This window comes from Syngnathoides biaculeatus, chromosome 8 (assembly GCF_019802595.1).
Source record: "Syngnathoides biaculeatus isolate LvHL_M chromosome 8, ASM1980259v1, whole genome shotgun sequence".
Classification (NCBI taxonomy): domain Eukaryota; kingdom Metazoa; phylum Chordata; class Actinopteri; order Syngnathiformes; family Syngnathidae; genus Syngnathoides; species Syngnathoides biaculeatus.
This window is the reverse complement of record NC_084647.1, coordinates 10,985,849-11,003,643: the sequence shown is the minus strand read 5'-3', so window position 1 is coordinate 11,003,643 and position 17,795 is coordinate 10,985,849. Positions and strand designations below refer to the sequence as shown.

General features: G+C 44.0%; 1 protein-coding gene across 1 annotated transcript; it reads left to right on the top strand.

Moving 5' to 3' along the window:
* Window positions 1-1,752: 1,752 nt before the first annotated feature.
* Window positions 1,753-17,182, top strand: vwa7 (von Willebrand factor A domain containing 7). The gene is made up of 18 exons (XM_061827694.1): window positions 1,753-1,961; window positions 4,140-4,417; window positions 4,506-4,739; window positions 4,817-4,913; window positions 5,840-5,974; window positions 6,679-6,874; window positions 7,330-7,499; window positions 9,461-9,573; window positions 9,652-9,768; window positions 9,907-10,134; window positions 10,247-10,379; window positions 10,612-10,764; window positions 10,850-10,942; window positions 11,076-11,368; window positions 11,570-11,706; window positions 12,895-13,054; window positions 13,446-13,875; window positions 17,112-17,182. Exons 2-18 carry the CDS (start codon window positions 4,178-4,180, stop codon window positions 17,180-17,182), a joined length of 3,000 nt encoding a protein of 999 aa, XP_061683678.1. The 5' UTR covers window positions 1,753-1,961; window positions 4,140-4,177.
* Window positions 17,183-17,795: the final 613 nt, after the last annotated feature.

Below are 17,795 nucleotides of genomic sequence, written 5' to 3'. Positions count from 1 at the left end.
AATGCACAGGTCGGCATGGTCGTTTTGGGAGTATCAAGATGGCGGATATCTGCTATGGCAACTTCCGTTTTGATGGCCAATGAGCTATCCAGTTTGTTTGTTTGTTTGTTTGTTTTTAGATCAGTGCTCACCGCTCTGAGGTCCGGGGTTCAAATCCCAGGCCAACCTGGAATGTGGGAGCTGCAGGAATACAGAGCATCCATAATTTCAATCCATCTGTGAGACAGGCGTCCTAACTTCTTGTTCAGGATGTTACCATCCACATGACTCAGTGTGTGTTATATCAAGTGAAACGTTGGAAAAAAGAAGACTAATTATTAAGGAAATCTCTGCAGTCGGTGGAAGCTTAGCGCCTCACTGACATATGCATGAAACAAAAGAGTGGCTCAGAATTATGATCACCACAAGACCTCATGACCATCAACAAGAACAGTGATCCAATCAGGGGGGGAAAAAAGCTTATTTAATGTATAAAGTATTGAGAAATCCATCCATCTTATCTTCCAGGCATTTTAAACCAACGAGAATAACTTGCAAACGGGCATCCTGGGCATTCCCAACACAAAGTATCTCGCAAACTGATAAAAGGACATCAAAGACAATCGGAAAAAAAGACTTTGAATGGTTGCCGTTTTCTCCTGACTCCCATTTTAGTTTGAAAGTGACTGGTTAATTCTAAACAGCCACATCCCGGTCAGAAAAGCCTGTCCACAATTGTGGAAACACATTCTCTAAATTTTATCTTATTAATACACTCAAAAGATGTTTTTTTTTTTTTTTTCCAGTTGAGTTGTACAGGTTATCCCTGCCGTGGCTCTTAAAGACACACACTCATAATTACAAATGTTACGTTACTTACACAGCCCATCAATAACAGCGTCCACCACCGCTGCTTTAGTTAGCAACACAGTCCGGGCAACGTACAGCAAAGACGAGCTAGACCTGCTGCTTATGTTTACTTTCGATATTAATGGAGAAAGTTAAAAAAAAGAAATGCTGCTGTTTTAAGACGCAATGACTGTCGGAGTATGTGAACAATCGAAGAAAATGTGGTTAAACCGGACGGGATTTTCTCTTTTCGGAGTGGGAAAGGTCTCGTCTGAAGCCAAAGTAGAAAGTGCAGGATCAGATGGTGTGTCATTTTAAAATTCCAGCTTGGCACAGCCTGATCCAGGATGAAAGCACAGACAATACAGTGCACAAAAAGCTAATTCTGTATTTCAACCATAGAAGGCAACATAACAATTATAAGAAAACATAACAAAGATTGAAGATTTAACATCGTCGTTGGTAGCTTGCGAGGGGCTGGATCCTTGAAAAGTAGATCTTGGGGTAAAAAAAAAAAAGTCTGGGCACCCCTGCACTAAAATCTAGTCTGTGAACCAGTTCAGCACCAATGCCGCCACAAGGAAAACAATACATGAAAATGATGGACAAGCTTTTTTTTTTTTTTTTTTTTTTTTATAAGATGACACCACCTCCAACTATGCGATGTTCGACAGCGTCCCCAGCGGTGGCTCGGAACGGCCATTAAAAGTGGCGGCGACGTCCGAGACGGGAAGGAGCTGTGTTGTTCGTAACTGTGATCAACTGTGGTGAGGAAAAAGGGAGAGTGATGGATGGCGGATTCCATGGTTGGGGAAGGCCTATGGACGGTAATATATGCGGCCCTATTGTGGGGAATCAATGCACCGTGCATTAATGGGGGGGCAAGCAGGGCCGTCGGGGAGCTCCGAGGAGATGCCCCAAAAAACACGTTCACTACCGCTCAGCGTCAAGCGGATTCGAATCACTTCTTGTGACCGTACATCGACCTTGATTCGACTTCCTGGGGAACAGCATAAAGAAACATCTACATTTTGTTTTTGTCGTGGGAGTTGTCACTTTGTGGTGTAGGTCTACGTTGTCACATGCGCGTAAACTTGTGGTGCGACCCGTCAAGCAGAAGAACACAGAAGGAGGTGAGAAGTTTTTTTCTGAGCTTGGATTCAACAAATTGTGAATTTTAACATTGTTGTAGCGGTGCAACATTATTCGGCTATTACACTATTATCATGATTAGAATACATGCTATATTGCACAGTGATAAAAGTGATATTTTTTTTCTATTTATTATGCATCCTTTATGCACACTATTGTTTTGAACTATTTTAATTGCATGTTGCTTAGTGCTGGACTGCAATGAGTGTCCACACCAATCAGTTGAAACGGACTTGCAGAGTGGAGAGTGCCAAGGTCTTTTTTTTTTTTTTTTTTTTTTTTTTTTGGGGGGGGGGGGGGGTGTCCACCACCGTGCTTTGTTTCGGCCTGAAAGCGCGGGCCATGAAAACAAATGTATTGTATCGGAATAAAGATGACCGAGAACAATGAGTTCCTCAGTACAGGCTGAGCTGAGGAAAATGAAAGAGGTGGGTTTCTTTTTTTCTTTTTTTTCGGGGGGGGGGGGGGGGTTGTTAAGAAGTGGGTGACACACAACTGGGACATCACTATAATTGGGTGATTTTAGTCACACAATATGATCTACAGCCTCGACATAGGAAAATATAAATACCGAACAGCCATTTTAAAACTATAAACATGCCTCATAAGTTGTGTGTGTGTGTGTATATATATATATATATATATATATATATATATATATATATATATATACACACACATATATGGTAAGATGGAAAAAGATGACACGCTGTGGCGAACCCTAACGGGATAAGCCGAAAGGAAAAGATGAACAGAGAGAGAAAGAGAGAGCAAGAGATAGATGGGTAAATAGAGCAAGAGAGAGTGATAGATAGATAGATAGATAGATAGATAGATAGATAGATAGATAGATAGATAGATAGATAGATAGATAGATAGATAGATAGATAGATAGATAGATAGATAGATAGATAGATAGATAGATAGATAGATAGATAGATAGATAGATAGATAGATAGATAGATAGATAGATAGATAGATAGATCAAGAGAGAGAGAGAGAGCAAGAGATAGGTAAATAGAGCAAGCGAGAGTAAGAGATTGGATAGATAGAGAGCGAGAGCAAGAGATATGGAAATAGAGCAAGAGAGAGAGAGAGAGAGAGAGAGAGCAAGACAGAGAGAGCAAGAGATATGTAAAGAGAGCAAGAGAGAGAGAGAGAGAGAGAGAGAGAGAGAGATAGATGTCACAGTGGATCAGGTGGTAAAGCGTTGGCCTCACAGTTCTGAGGTCCCAGGTTCAATCCGGGACCCGCCTGTGTGGAGTTTTCATGTTCTCCCCATGCCTGCGTTGGTCTTCTCCGTGCACTCCGGTTTACTACCGCATCCCCAAAAATATGCAACATTAATTTGAACACTCTAAATTGCCTCTAGGTGTGATTGTGAGTGTGGCTGTTTGTCTCTATGTGCCCTGTGATCTGCTGGCAACCAGTTCATGGTGTACCCCGCCTCTTGCCCGTGGACAGCTGGGATGGGCTCCAGCCCTCCCCGCGACCCTCGTGAGGATAAGCGGCGAAGAAAATGGATGGATATATAGATACACACACACACATATACACTTATGTGTGTGTATTTTCATCCAAACTGAAGCAAAAGGAGCCTAAATATGGGATACGTGCATCAGTTAACTTTTCAAATAAGTCCAAATGTGCAATTTGATGAACATTTATATTATTCTTAAGTAAAACCATGAAATACTTCATTTACTATATTGATGTATTTATTCATTTGTGTGGATCATCATCTACATCCAAGACACAGGAATAGCTGTCCTCATCTCCCAGTCATTCAAATGAATACAAACATCCATTCATCCATCTTCTTTGCTGCTTATCCTCACGAGGGTCACGGGGAGTGCTGGAGCCTATCCCAGCTGTCAACGGGCTGGAGGCGGGGTACACCCTGAACTGGTCGCCAGCCAATCGCAGGGCACATGGAGACAAACAGCCGCACTCACAATCACACCTTGGGGCAATTTAGAGTGTCCACAGTTAATGTTGCATGTTTTGGGGATGAGGGAGGAAACCGGAGTGCCCGGAGCAAACCCACGCAGGCACGGGGAGAGCATGCAAACTCCACACCGGCGGGTCCGGGATTGAAACCGGGACTTCAGAACTGTACTATACAAACATGTTATGACTAAATTATGATTTCCTTGCAGGTAGGATGTGACCGAGCAACCCGTTCGTATAATCCGTCATGTCACAGGGAAGAAAAAGAAGACATTGCAAACGTAATCAGAGGAGTGCCCACCGGTTTATGTTTGCTTACCTTCTCCTCTTGGCGTCACCGTGCTCGTGCTTCCTCCCCAACTTTTGGTCACGGGTGTTGACGCTGTCCTGGAACTCGTACACGCACCAGTACATCACCGAGCAGGCCGTCCTCAATATCACCCTTGACACTCTGCAACAACAGCGGGGATCCCATGCCGAGGAAAAGGTGCCCCCGTAACATTTGCGGGAATCGTGAAGGGAAAAAAAAAAAAAAGTCATTTCACGTTGGGTTTTACATTTGGGTTCCTTTGCAGACTAGACTAGGTCGAGGCTTCTGGAGGGCCTTGGGGGAGGTGGTCCACGCCAACGCAGACATGGACTTCCTGAGCACCACCAGGTCCGACCCCGTGTACCACTTTGACTCCGAGCGCGTTGACGGCGCGACGGCGATGCTGCGGACGTTCTGGGCTCGCACTCTGCTGTCAGCGCGGGCCAATGAGCACCAAAGCGCTCGCCGCAGCTTGGGCCGGTTATTTCACTCCCTGCAGGTACGCAACAACATCGATTGAGAGACTGAAAAACAACAAATATTTACATTTTCTTTTTATCTTATGTTGAACACCAGGACTTCTACAGTCACAGTAACTGGGTGGAGATGGGTCAGCGCTCCATTTACCAGCACTTGTTACAGCCAGACGAGCCGGCCATCCCCGTAGCTGAAGGTATTGCACACCGACAGAAAACTGTACTTACACCATTATCTTTAAAGTGGTTCAACGCCCCGTGTTTGGTCTTTCCGGAATCCATTCCAGCGATGCTTGCTCAACGGTCATGGAATTTTGAGGAGGTGGACAAAGTTAAAACCACGCAAAAATACAAGGCATACGGTAACCTGAGGCCATTTTTCAAAAATGGAGCAAATGATCATGTACAATTGAACTTTATTTCTTTTACTGAGAAAACTAGCTTCACTTTGCAACGCCCTTTTTACGATATTTTACTTTCACAAAGGAATAAATTACGCTGCTCAGAAGAGATTGCAAAAATACTATTACATAGTTCAAACAAGATAACACGAATGCGTAATATCTTTGTCGACACAGATCAGCCACCTGCCGTTATGACCTAGAACACGGGTGTCAAACTCAAGGCCCGGGGGGCAGATCTGGCCCACCGCATGATTTCAAATCATACGTATCAACTTCCGTGATTTTTTTTTTCATGTTCAAGTCATATCTTAAATGAGAACATGAGCAATTACAAGCATTTTTGTGTTAGCAAACTTGATTTCTGATTCCAAAACTAGTTCATGAATTTTATGTTGAAATGTGATGAGGCGGTTAAAGATTTTTACCATAACGGCCCTTTGAGGGAAATCGCAAGTACAATGGTGGCCCGCGACAAAAATGAGTTTGATACCCCTGACCTAGAAGAAAGAGTGTGGCAACCGGTTCAGGGCGTACCCCACCTCCTGCACGAAGACAATACCTCCCATAATAATAACTTGGATAGCGAGATTCAATGATCGTTAGACAACTGCATGTAATAAGCCGAGCTTTATGAATCATGAAGCGTGACACTGGGCTAAGATGACGACGGAAAACATTCCCTGCAGCGTGGTGGTGGTCGCTATTTGTCGTCCCCACAGGTGGCACCCCGACCTGCATGGAGTGCTTTAGCGCCACCTGTCGAAACAACCTCCTCCCAAGACTGACGAGCGCACAGGCGGACTACCGGCTGCTCACGACTGGCTACTTCAGCACTTTCCCTCCGAAACCTGAAGGTATAAAAGAAAAACAACATTATTATTATAGTTATTATCATTATTATTATGAAAAAAAAAACCTTTTTACAGTAATATCAACAATAGTTGAGAAAACTATTATTCTAGACTTCTGATTTGAAAACTAGCTAGCCTTCATTTCGTTACGTCTGTTTAATCAGCTGTGGTAAAGCGCTGGCCTCACAGTTCTGAGGACCCGGGTTCGATCCCAGCCCCACCTGTGTGGAGTTTGCATGCTCTCCCCGTGCCCGCGTGGGTTTTCTCGGAGCACTCCGGTTTCCTCTCACATCCGAAAAAACATGCAACATCAATTAGACACTCTAAATTGCCCCTAGGTGTGATTGTAAGTGCGACTGTTTGTCTCTGTCGGGCCTGCGATTTGTTGGCAACCAGTTCAGGGTTTACCCCGCCTCCTGACCGTTGACAGCTGGGATAGCCTCCAGCACTTCCCGCGACCCTCATGAGGATAAGCGACGAAAGAAAATGGATGGCTGGATGGTTTCATGGTCATAACGGCCTTCTGAGGGAAACCGTACTGACAATGCGGAGCACGAGTGAGTTTGACCCCTCAGATTTAGGCCTGAGCTGTAATTCAAACACAGAACTTCATGGTACACCCCAAATTATAATTAGTATTGGTTAAATAAAAAAAAAAAAACGGATTTTGTTGGACTTACTTACAAGATGTAACTTTTGTTGGTTAGGCAAATGCAGTCACGGAGGTCTGCTGGACAGCAGCCGGTCAATGGCGGCCAAAGGGGGCATCAACAAAGACAGTACATCGCCGCTCTTCTCCCCTCATCATTTCCTCCACGTGGAAGCAGCCACGCTGGCCTCCGAAGCGACGCTGAGTGTACTGAGGGACCTCAGGGACACAGTGGGCCACAAGACCTTCCTCAGGTGCCTTTTGTCTTTACAGAAAACCATCCAGCCGTCCATTTTCTGAACCGCTCATCCTCGAGAGGGTCGCGGGTGTACAGGAGCCTCTCACCCGGCTTTCCTCGGGTGGGAGGCGGGATAAACCTAGCAGTAGTTTCCAACCAACCCTCAGGCCGCATTCAAACAAACAACCACTCGCATTCACATTCCCACCTATGGGCAATTTAGAATCTTCAGTTAACCTACTGTGCATGTTTTCGGAATGAAAAAAAAAAAAAAAAACCCAGACAGGCACCTGGAGAACATGCAAACTCCACACTGTGGGATCCGGGATTTGTATCCGGGTCCTCAGAACTGTGAGACAGAGATACAAGTGACATATAATATTGTTTTTCTTCTTCTCAGTCAGTGCAAGTTAAACAAAGAAAATGTTTTGCGTGCGCTGAAGTTTAAAAATTTGTCAACTCCATCCGCAGACTTTTCAGCGTGAAGCAGGCACCCGCTTTGGTCTTTGTCATGGACACCACAGGGAGCATGTTTGAGGAAATCACAGCAGCCCGACTGCGGGCTCACTCCATCATCCGGAACCGAGCTGACCTCCCCGGGCAACCAGGAAGCTTCTTGCTGGTGCCCTTCCATGACCCCGGTGAGTCTACGCGAAAAAATAATGCCAGGCGAATCGACCCATAACACCTCAAAGTGGTTTGCACTTTACATTTCGTCCGTCACCATGGAGTGGAACCCCAAAAGTTGAATGGCCTAAATTTTCTAGGAAGATATGTCTTAAATATCATGCAGAGCATCAGAAATTCTTGAGAAATGTCAACTCATTGATTATCCAAAGGATTTTTTTGCTCTTTGTCTGGGGCTTTTAGCAGTAGGCTAGCCTAGCTATCATGCCAACAAGGAAATACAGTGAAGAAAATAAGTATTTGAACGCCCTGCTATATTGCAAGTTATCCCACATAGAAATCACGGAGGGGCATGAAATTTATTTATACTTAAAAATATAAAATATACTTGTTTGCAGCTTTATCACACAAATAAATCATTAAAAAAAAATCATACATTGTGATTTCTAGACTTTTCTTTTTAGACTATCACTCTCACAGTAGACATGCAACTACGATGAAAATTTCAGACCCCTCCATGAAGTAGGAGAACTTGGAATGTAGCAAGGTGTTCAAATACTTATTTTCCTCATTGTATGTGCTCATGACCACAGAACAGGACATATAAATTACTACCCCGAAGCAGGAGAGTGTCTGGGTGCACAGCGCGGTAGTTTAGCAAACAAATGCTAATGTGAATAGCGTCTAGCTAAAAGTCTAGTAGCTAGTAATTGATTTTATTGTGCATCAAACCGCATAGGCTGACTATCAGTTACTTCAACAGTACATAGCTATGGGAAGGTCATTTGAGCATTTTTTTGATATCAGTCATAAATGTGGGATATTTGACCAGAGTAACTCAGATATGTGTACATATTCAACACGGTTCCTGACTGCAAGCAGAGCTAGCTAACAATGCTTCACTAAAACTGAGGCATGGAAACAGTGAGAAATGTCGAGATGGACACTGCGAGAATGAAAGCAAGGTAAGCAGTAAAAGCCCCGCAGGCTGCCAGGCAACTAAAGCGTGACTGCAACAATCCAAGTTGAAGACTGTCGACAGAGTTATGGCTGTAATTAAGCCGCTCTTTCTTATCAACTATGAGGAAATGTTGAAGCAAACAATTAACTCTTCCAATGAAATACGCGCCAACCGTACCGACCGTATACTGAAGTGACAAGCATGTAGGTTGACTCCATAGCAGGAAAACCACAATAAAGAAAACAATAACTACTGACTTGTGTAATAACCTTGGCCACTTGGCAGCATTATGAGTTAGAGCTAGACAAACTATCGATCCACTAGAAACCTGAAACCAAAGGGCAGGACCAATTTGAACCTTAAAAAAAGAGGACCAAGTTCAGGTCTGAAAAAGTTATAATGCATTTCATTTTATAGCACCTGTACTCATTAGGGTTGTGGGGCACGGGTGAGCAACTTGACTTTAGTCGAGAAGCAGTCTACACCCTAGACTGGTCTACAGTCAACCACAGAGCTCATACAAACAAATATTCACATGAATATTCATCCGTATGTACAATCTAGTATGGTTTTGGAATGTGAAAGTAACCTGGAGTACCTTGAGAGAATCCACACAAGCGCGGGAAGGGCTTGAAAAATTGCACATTAAAAGGCCAGAGCTGAGATTCAAACCCAAAAGATCTCCGATCTCCGATCCCGAGGCAGCGCTGTCAACAAAACAAACACACGCTCTCACAAGTCGGACTTCTACACCAAGGCAACCAATCATAGGAAAGGCCAAATATGGACAAGGCGGATACGAAACTGGGTCAAACAGAAGTAGTTGTCAGAGAGCCCTTTTGTGGGCACAAGTACGACAAACTCAAGGTGTTTTTTTATTTTTTTTTTTTTAAAACATGAAATTGACTCTTTTATACAACTTGTAATTCACTGCTAGCGAGTCACTTTTGGGAAGTCTCATAACCCAAATATGGGACCCTAAATGAACAGATTCATTTCCACTATTGAGTGCAGAAGTCGGTCCAGTGTATGAGACTGACGACCCACACCAATTTATGGAGTACATGGAGAACCTGATGGCACTGGGAGGAGGAGATGAACCAGAGATGTGCTTGACAGCCATTCAGGTAGCGTGCGTGTATCGGGGTGTGTGCGTAAGTGCTTATATACACAGGATGTGCATACTAACCGTTGGGTGTTTGCAGCTGGCCCTCACTCACAGCCCACCGCTGTCCGAGATCTTCGTGTTCACGGATGCCTCTCCCAAGGACGCTCACATGTTTGATGTGGTGAAGGCCCTCGCACTTGCCAAACAGAGCAAAGTAAGACTTAACCCGACGGACTTATGATGGACATGTGCCTCCAGGTTGCTTTCTTTAACGGAAAAAAATCTAATTATATTGAAATAATTAAATGAATAGGCATTGCGCATAAAAAAAAAATAACTGGCATTCCTCCAGGTGACATTTCTCCTGACAGAAGACCCCAACTACACCACAGAAAGGACAGCAAGGAGGAGTAGGAGGAGAACAAGGAGGAGGAAGAGAAGAAGAGAACCTTTGCCCCCTGATCGCTTCTCCCTCTACTCCTCGCTGTCGTCCTTGTCCGGAGGACTGACGATATTCACCAGCAACTCCGACATTCACAGTGTCTCCTCGATAGTGGAGGACAACACAGCTGCAGACAAGGTAGTCACATACGAACGTCACATTTGGACAGCAAATCTTTCGAGTTAAGATGTGGCCAGCGTGGTGATGATTGGTTAGCTCATTGGCTTGAATCGTTTCCCCCCCTCATCAGGTGACTCTCCTCCACGTCGAGACGGACCAGGAGCAGACGTCCTCGCGCTCCTTCGGGGTGGATGGCTCCGTCAAAGACGTCACTGTGCACATCACTGGTCTTCTGAGCCAGTGCATCCTTACAGATCCTTCAGGTACTCAAAAGGAGAAACGTTGCATACAATGCAATGTCAACTTTATCCAGTCATTCTCAAAAGTGTGGCCTTAGTGTTAGGTGAAGGAATCACCACAACTAATTCATCTTTAAGGCCTACCATGTTATTACATTATAATGTTGGTTCTTGGAGTGTTGAATTTTTTGCAGTGTTAAGTTTGAGAAGCACTGCTATAGATCATCCTTGGAAGTTTTGCACCTTTTCCCCCCAGGCCAGACTCAGTCCCTTCTGAGTGAGCAAGGCTCTCTGGCCTCAATAGAGTCCTTCACCGGTCTGTACCGTGTTCGCCTTCTGCCTCCTGTTCAGCCAGGCCAGTGGAACCTGGAAGCCACGGCAGTTGGACATATTGCATTCAACGTAATAGGTACTACATTTACTGATAAATTTTAAAAAATAACAACGGCATCCGTTCAAGCGTGCCAAAGGTGAGTTTGTTTTAATCCCTTCAGGTGATAGCGTTGTGGATTTCCTGTACTACTTTGCTACTGTAACTAATGAGACTCACCCTGGATTGGCCAGATTAGAGGGTAGCCCCGTGGCAGGTGAGGATTTAAAAAAAAAAAAAAAAATCATTTGGTATCGAGTTTACGGAAAACCCTTTGAGCATTTAATCTACATATACACTAAATACTAAAAAGGCTTTCCATATGAGCCCCTGTATATGTCATCCCTTAGGTGTCCCCACCTTCCTGGTTCTGGCCGTGACTGGCCGGTCTCCTCGTGACGAAAAGGTCTCTTTCAGTCACGTGACGCTGCTGGGAGCAGAAGGGGAGAGCCTCAAGAAGGTCTTGCTCAACTCCTCTTCCTTCTCCGCGCCGTCGAGCTCCATCGCGGAGGATTTAATTGGCTGGGTGGACGCCGTTCCCAGAGCCCCCTTCTCCGTCCGCCTCACGGGGCGAGATGGCGGAGGGAACAAGCTGGAGAGGGTCGCCACGGAAATGGTGCAGCCTACTCATGTTCAGATCCAGGTAAGCAAGGAGACATGATGCCACATGTTGCAGACCAAGGAAGTTGGGGAGGGGGCCAATAATTTGGGGACAAATGCGCCAGATCAATCATAAATAAGACATAATAAAATCATCCCTGTTAAAAACAATCTCTGATGACACAGTTTTGAGTCACTGTACTTGTACTTATTAAGTCTTGTTACACCGTCTCTTTGTTTTCAGGTTCTGTCCGCCCCTCCTCTGGTACCTGGTCACAGCACCATGGTGGACTTCAACATCCTGAACCATGGCCCGGACAGAGTCTTCAGTCTGACGGCTGAGGATGATTCTGGATATCTCCATACGCGAGGAACTCAAAGGTACAACGCTCGATTATGGGAAAGTTGGCAGTCCAAGCCTACTGTCCACGGCAACATTATCTATATTACTATAATATATTAAAAGATGTCTTCTTCACGGGGAAATTATACAGAGCAAACAGAAAGATTGATGTATCTGGTACACCAACATTTCTCAGCAGTCACAGATATTTTGTCATGAAACATATGAAACATGAAAATTATCATTTTACTCCAACCAAAACCAGTATGTGTTTGGAAAAATTAAAAACTGCATTATAGCAGAATTAGCGGTTAGCACATCCACCTCAAGAGGTTCTGCGGGTCGTATCTTAGCTCAAATCCGGTGTTTAGTTTTTCTTGTGCCAGCTGCTCCCCAAAAACGTGCATGTTAAGTTAACTTACGATAACTTGTCCTCGGTGTAACATGATTTTTTTTAAATTAACGATGCTAGAGCAACATGCTGGAGTAGTGGTTAGCAAATCGCTCTCACAGTTGAAGTTCAGTGTTGAACTCAAAATTGTCAATAGGTTTGAAGATAATATTGCGAGCCGCATGGCACAGCGGATAACAATCAGGCCAGCAAACAGAGGGTCACCTGGTCGTATTCCTGCCTGAGTATATGACATTGTTGCGTCCTTGGGCAAGACAAATTACCGATATCATTGTTGAATAATGCATCCAATTGTTAAGCGTATTTAAGTGCCTAGAAAAGCACAATCAAATCGGTATTCTTATTGATTTTTTTCAAAATGTGTCACTTTGATTGGCATGTGAAGGCTTTGTGTGCACTCGTGACTGACTTTTGCAGTCTGATGGGTAAATTAGAGCCAAAATCAAAGATGAAGTCCAACACGCAAGCAGTAATGGATAAATAAGAGTAACGACCAACATGTGGATCATTGTCACGGAATAAAAGCATCAATTCTTCTTCACTAACACTCAAGTAAAAGTAAAAATTGTGATATATTCAAACTGCTCTGAGAAATGCAATTTATGCAAAATGTTACTTGAGAAAATGTAACGGAGTAAATGTTACTGCGCAGCCTGCGACCCAGTCCACGATGTACCTCGACTGTCGCCCAAAGTCAGCTGGGAGAGACTCCAGTTGCCCAGCAACTGGCGAGAACAACATGAAATAAACGGATGGATACGGTATATCTAAAATGCCTAAATTCAAAGCAGTTTTTTTCCATTCTTCCCGCCAGGTTCCACATTGCCGCTCGCAAACTTTTCCACAGTCAGGTGGGCCTTCACACGCCGGCGTCAGCGCAAGGTGGGGCGACAGTCACCCTGACGTTGTCAGTGCACGCTGTCGACCCTGCGGACACAAACTACGCAGTGGCCTACCTGACGGTGGTCCCGCCAGTGAGTATTCACCTCACCGTGTTGGATCGTAAAACCTTCATCTATGCAGATGTATCCAGATCATAAATTGAAAGTAGGGCAGTGGGGGAAAAAAAAAGAATCGGCTAACGTGATTGATTCTAAAAAGATTGGATAGTTAGTTGCAAGGGCTGCACACCCAAAAAACATAAGGCTTAAGGGCCAATTTAATGTTTTCTAAAATCAAGTCCATCGCACAGTTATATATTCTTCATATTATATTGTATATTTATATATAACATGCATTTTTTCATGTATTTGTTTTTTAAATGGCATTGCCAGCCTCATCGCATTATACTTTACAACGGTAAAATGGTCTCTGCGACATAGTTTAGAACCTCCCGGTATGTGGGATCTCATGTTTTGCTTTCAGGACCCCGACACGTCTCCCCCGTCCTGCTCAGCCACCCGAGCTCAGTCCTTCTGTCCTCCTGCCTGCAACGAGTCTACTTGGACCGTATCGCTGGTTGTGTCGGACGGGGGGCGCTCCGGCCTGGCTGCTCTCAAACTGCAAAAGGGACAAGGGACTTTGACTTTACTCCCAGCGCCAGCAGCGGACAAACCGGACGAGGCTCACCCTGACCGGCTTGTCCAGCACAAGGCCACGTTAGCGGTGGGAGACCCCCCCTTGAACGTATCCCAGTGGGCGCTGGACTCGTCCGAGGCCCTGTGGGGGAGCTACACGTCCAGCTGCTGTTCTGCCCAGGCTGAGCTGCTGGTGTGGGACGCAGCTGGAAACATGAAGCGCTGCCGTCTTGCATCTGGTCAGCAGAGGCCGCTGAAAGACACGAGGACAGAACATGGTGGGGGTGGGCCTGCCGTGCCCACTCACTTCTCGTTCTTAATGTTGCTTCTGCTGTGCTCTGAGTTGCTTTCTTAATGTTACGCAGCATTTTTTTTTTTTTTTGCATATTGGTGGAAGAATTATGAAAAAAAAAACAATGCTGTAGTTAAAAATGGGTTAAATAAACTGAATTTATTATTTTATTACTCTCATGTGGTGCCCTCTTGGAGCTGGAGTGCAAAAGTTATGCGTATGTTGCTTAAATAATGCAAAGCTTGACTATATTGTATCACGGTATTGGTACACCAGGCCATTATTGAAATGTAAAAACCGAAAATAGGCTGCAATTGTTCCTCCCTTTGCAATTATACAGTTGACAACATTATGTCCTCAATTTGGCAAATGAAGTGCACTTTTAGTTTTAAGAAGTGGGACCGCAGGGTGTGTTCCAAATACAGGAGGATCACACTTCTCAGCCTCCCTGGAAAGTTCTATTTGGGGTAAGGTGGAGAGGCGCATCCTTCGGGAAATCTTCATCACGAGTGTGGGACGGAAGGAGCTGAAGACCAACAGGCACTGGCGTAGTGTCTGCAGTGGTGTGGACTCTGTGTCGATCTGTGGTGGTCAGGAAGATTTACCGAGCCATCGATGTTCTGACCTTCAGAGAGATGTTGGTCAGGTTGGAAGAACAAGATCGTGGATACAAGTGGAATTTCTGCTGCAGGTGTGGCTGGGCTCTCCCTTTGAGATAGGGTCAAATGATCGGTCATCCACCAAGGGCTTCAAGTCGAGTCGTTGCTCCTCTGCATTGAGACCGGCCAGATGTGGCAACAGAGGCATCTGGTTCGGATGACTCCTGGTCGTTTTTCCCATTGAAGTGTTCCTGGCATGTCCTGGAGGAACGGTGTTCCCCGGCTAGCATGTGAATACCCCCCAGAAGAGCTAAAAAGGACTTCCCTGCTCCTCGAGCCTCTCAGTGTCCCAATTCTTTTCACCTCACATTTTCCCTCTTTGACTGCTTTTCCCCCCGGTTATTTTCATCAATGTTTTACCAAATGTGTTTTAACCATTCCGCTTATCTTCTTTAATCATATTCATCCATCTCGAAGATGCAGCAAGCCTCAAACAAACTCAGGCAGACCCCAATGCTGACTCAAGTGATGCCAAACATCAGTGCTCTAAGCAGTTTATGAAGTCCTTCTGGAAGATTCCAGTGTTGCTCATGGAGCCTTGACTCAAGTGATGCCAAAGATCTTTGCTTTAGGCTGTTTATTCAGTCAAACAGAATTTCTTCTTCAAAACAATTGACTGTTTGCACAGTCATCGCCTGTGATGGAGCATCCTGTATTTTTTTTTTAATCCCCAACCCACAATGTTAATTGATATTTTAAGATAGTGGAGATAAACATCACATGAACAAGATAGAAATCTGAATAATGCTAACGAGTAATAATTTTAATGCGAGGCAAAGAGCAAGTCCGGAACCTTCGTGTTGTGATAGATTCCAACCTGACCTTCAACAGTCATATCCAATCAATTACTAAAAGTGCCTTTTACCATCGGACCAGGAGAAGCTCATCCACGCTTTTATCTCAAGTAGACTTGACTATTGTAAGGGTCTTCTGACTGGGCTCCCCAAAAAGAGCATGAAACGGCCACAGCTCGTTTACAATTCTGCAGCTCAGGTTGTGAACAGAACAAAGCGGTCAGAGCATATAACTGCAGTTCCAAAATCTTTACACTGGCCTCCAGTCAGTTTTAAGAGAGGTTGTAAAGTTCCGCTACTGGCCTATAAATCACTAAATGGTTTAGGTTCTGAATACAAGAAATAAATACTGATGGATTAAGAACCCGGTCGGGCTCTGAGATTGACTCAAGTCTCATAATGGAGTGCAGAGTCCAAAGCAAACATTTAGCTATTATGTTGAAAAAAAAAAAAAAAAATGGAATAAGTTGCCAACAGAGGTGACGTCAGCCCCAAGTGTGAATGTTTTCCAATCCGGATTAAAAACTTATTTTCTCTCGTGCATTTTAGAATACTTCCACTTTTCAGGTATATTTCTTGCACTAAAAGCTGTTTCATTTGTACTTTTTCAAATGTTTTTATTGATGTATTTGAATGCTTTTAATTATGTAAAGTGCATTGAGCTTCCTTGTGTAGGAAATGCGCAACACAAATAAATTTGCTTTGCTTTAATAAACGATTTATTACGACAGATGTGAATAACAACCAATTACTAAAGCGCGCACTCAAATATTTTGTATCTGTATGGTTTAGCAGTTATCATTTTCCTGTGTGCGTCTTTTCTCCGTCCATGCGTGGGTTTTCTTTGACAACTCAGTTTCCCCTCCCACGTTCCAAAAAAACCCCCATGCATGATAAATTCATTGAAGACGCTAAATCGTCCATAGGTGTGCGTCTGAATGACATAGCACTCCAAGAGTTGTTAAAATTGGTTTGCAAACTGAATATGGGAAATAATTTATGCTTTCATAACTATTTATGAAGAGAGGTTCAAGAGAGGTAAGTTGTGTCTGAAGAACAGGGAAAGAACACACCCTCAGTTCAACTAAAATGGAGGGATGAAAGAAGAAAAGTGAGTTTGGTGCATCAGTCAATGCAGGATGACAGAAGGGAAGAAACAATTAAATTAAGAACATTTGAAAAAGCCACACAAGAACAAAGAACTATTCAAGTAACAAAATCACGCATATCAACGATCGTTTGACATAAAATACACAACAGTGAAGAGGCACTAATAGTTGATCAAATTCATGTAATGAGCAGTAGGACAAAAATGAGACATCAAGACAGGTTAGAGGAACATTAAAAACAAAAAAGACAAGGCAGCAGGTAAAATTACATTTGGCAGAAGATTCGAAACATATGTATAAGATATATGGTTTCAAAAAATGATCTCACCTTCTGAGTATTTGAGGGGCGTTTGTCAACTTCAAAAAGTTGTCCAAGATTTGTAATACGTGTACTTGTTGCACGTAAAGCACATTAAGGTGACACAGTACAGATGCGTTGGCCTGTCGTAGCTCAAACTAGGACGTGTTGATGTATCGTGTCCTGGTAATGTCAATAAAATCAACGCAGTGAAAGATAGAACGCTCTGATTCTATCGCCGCTCAAATAACGCGATCAGGTTTGCGGCTTCGTTTGAGTCCGGGTTGAACATGTTCCGCACCCCGATCGCCGCGGCGGCCGACCCGACTTTTGACCGGAAGGTGCTGGTGCCTGTGGTGCAGGCAAGCGCTGCACCGACTGGTGGACGGCAATGGTGAGGGATGACGTCAAGCCTAAGAAGAAGTCCCATTAGGTCTTTTTGGCTTGTGGGACTCCTGTGGTAGTTTATGGCTTCCGGCTAGCCGAGCGGATTGCAGTTGATGCGGCTCCGAAGCCTCCTTTTGAACTCCTCGGTTTTGTGGCGGCTCTGACTTGGGACTGGCTAGTAATGCTGTGTATTACGTAGCTATGAACTAATAAGATAAATAGGATCTTGGAGCAAAGAGTTTTTGCCCAGTCTACTTGATAAAATGTGAAACGTCTCCGGGAAGTATCTTGTACCAGGATAAGGCGTGTTCGTATTTATTTATTTAAATTCCGAGTTTGGGGCCCTGCAAAAACTTCAAATCTTTCCCAAGAATATTTTAATTTGAGTCATAACTCATTAAAATTTGGTACATCACTTGAAAAAATGTTAAAATGAAAGAGCATAAAAAAATGAATACATGCCCCGGACAAAATGTATTTGATTCAAGTAAAGAATAGCTTGAAACAAGTGTTGAAAAACAAAAAGATTTTGAGTAATGTGGCTGTTTATTTACCCTGAATGTTTGGTGAGTGTTCATTGTCATTTCATAGTTTGTGCCAAGGGTTGTAATCGGTACAGGTCCCCTTATGCAATTGGAATAAACGTTTATAAACAGATT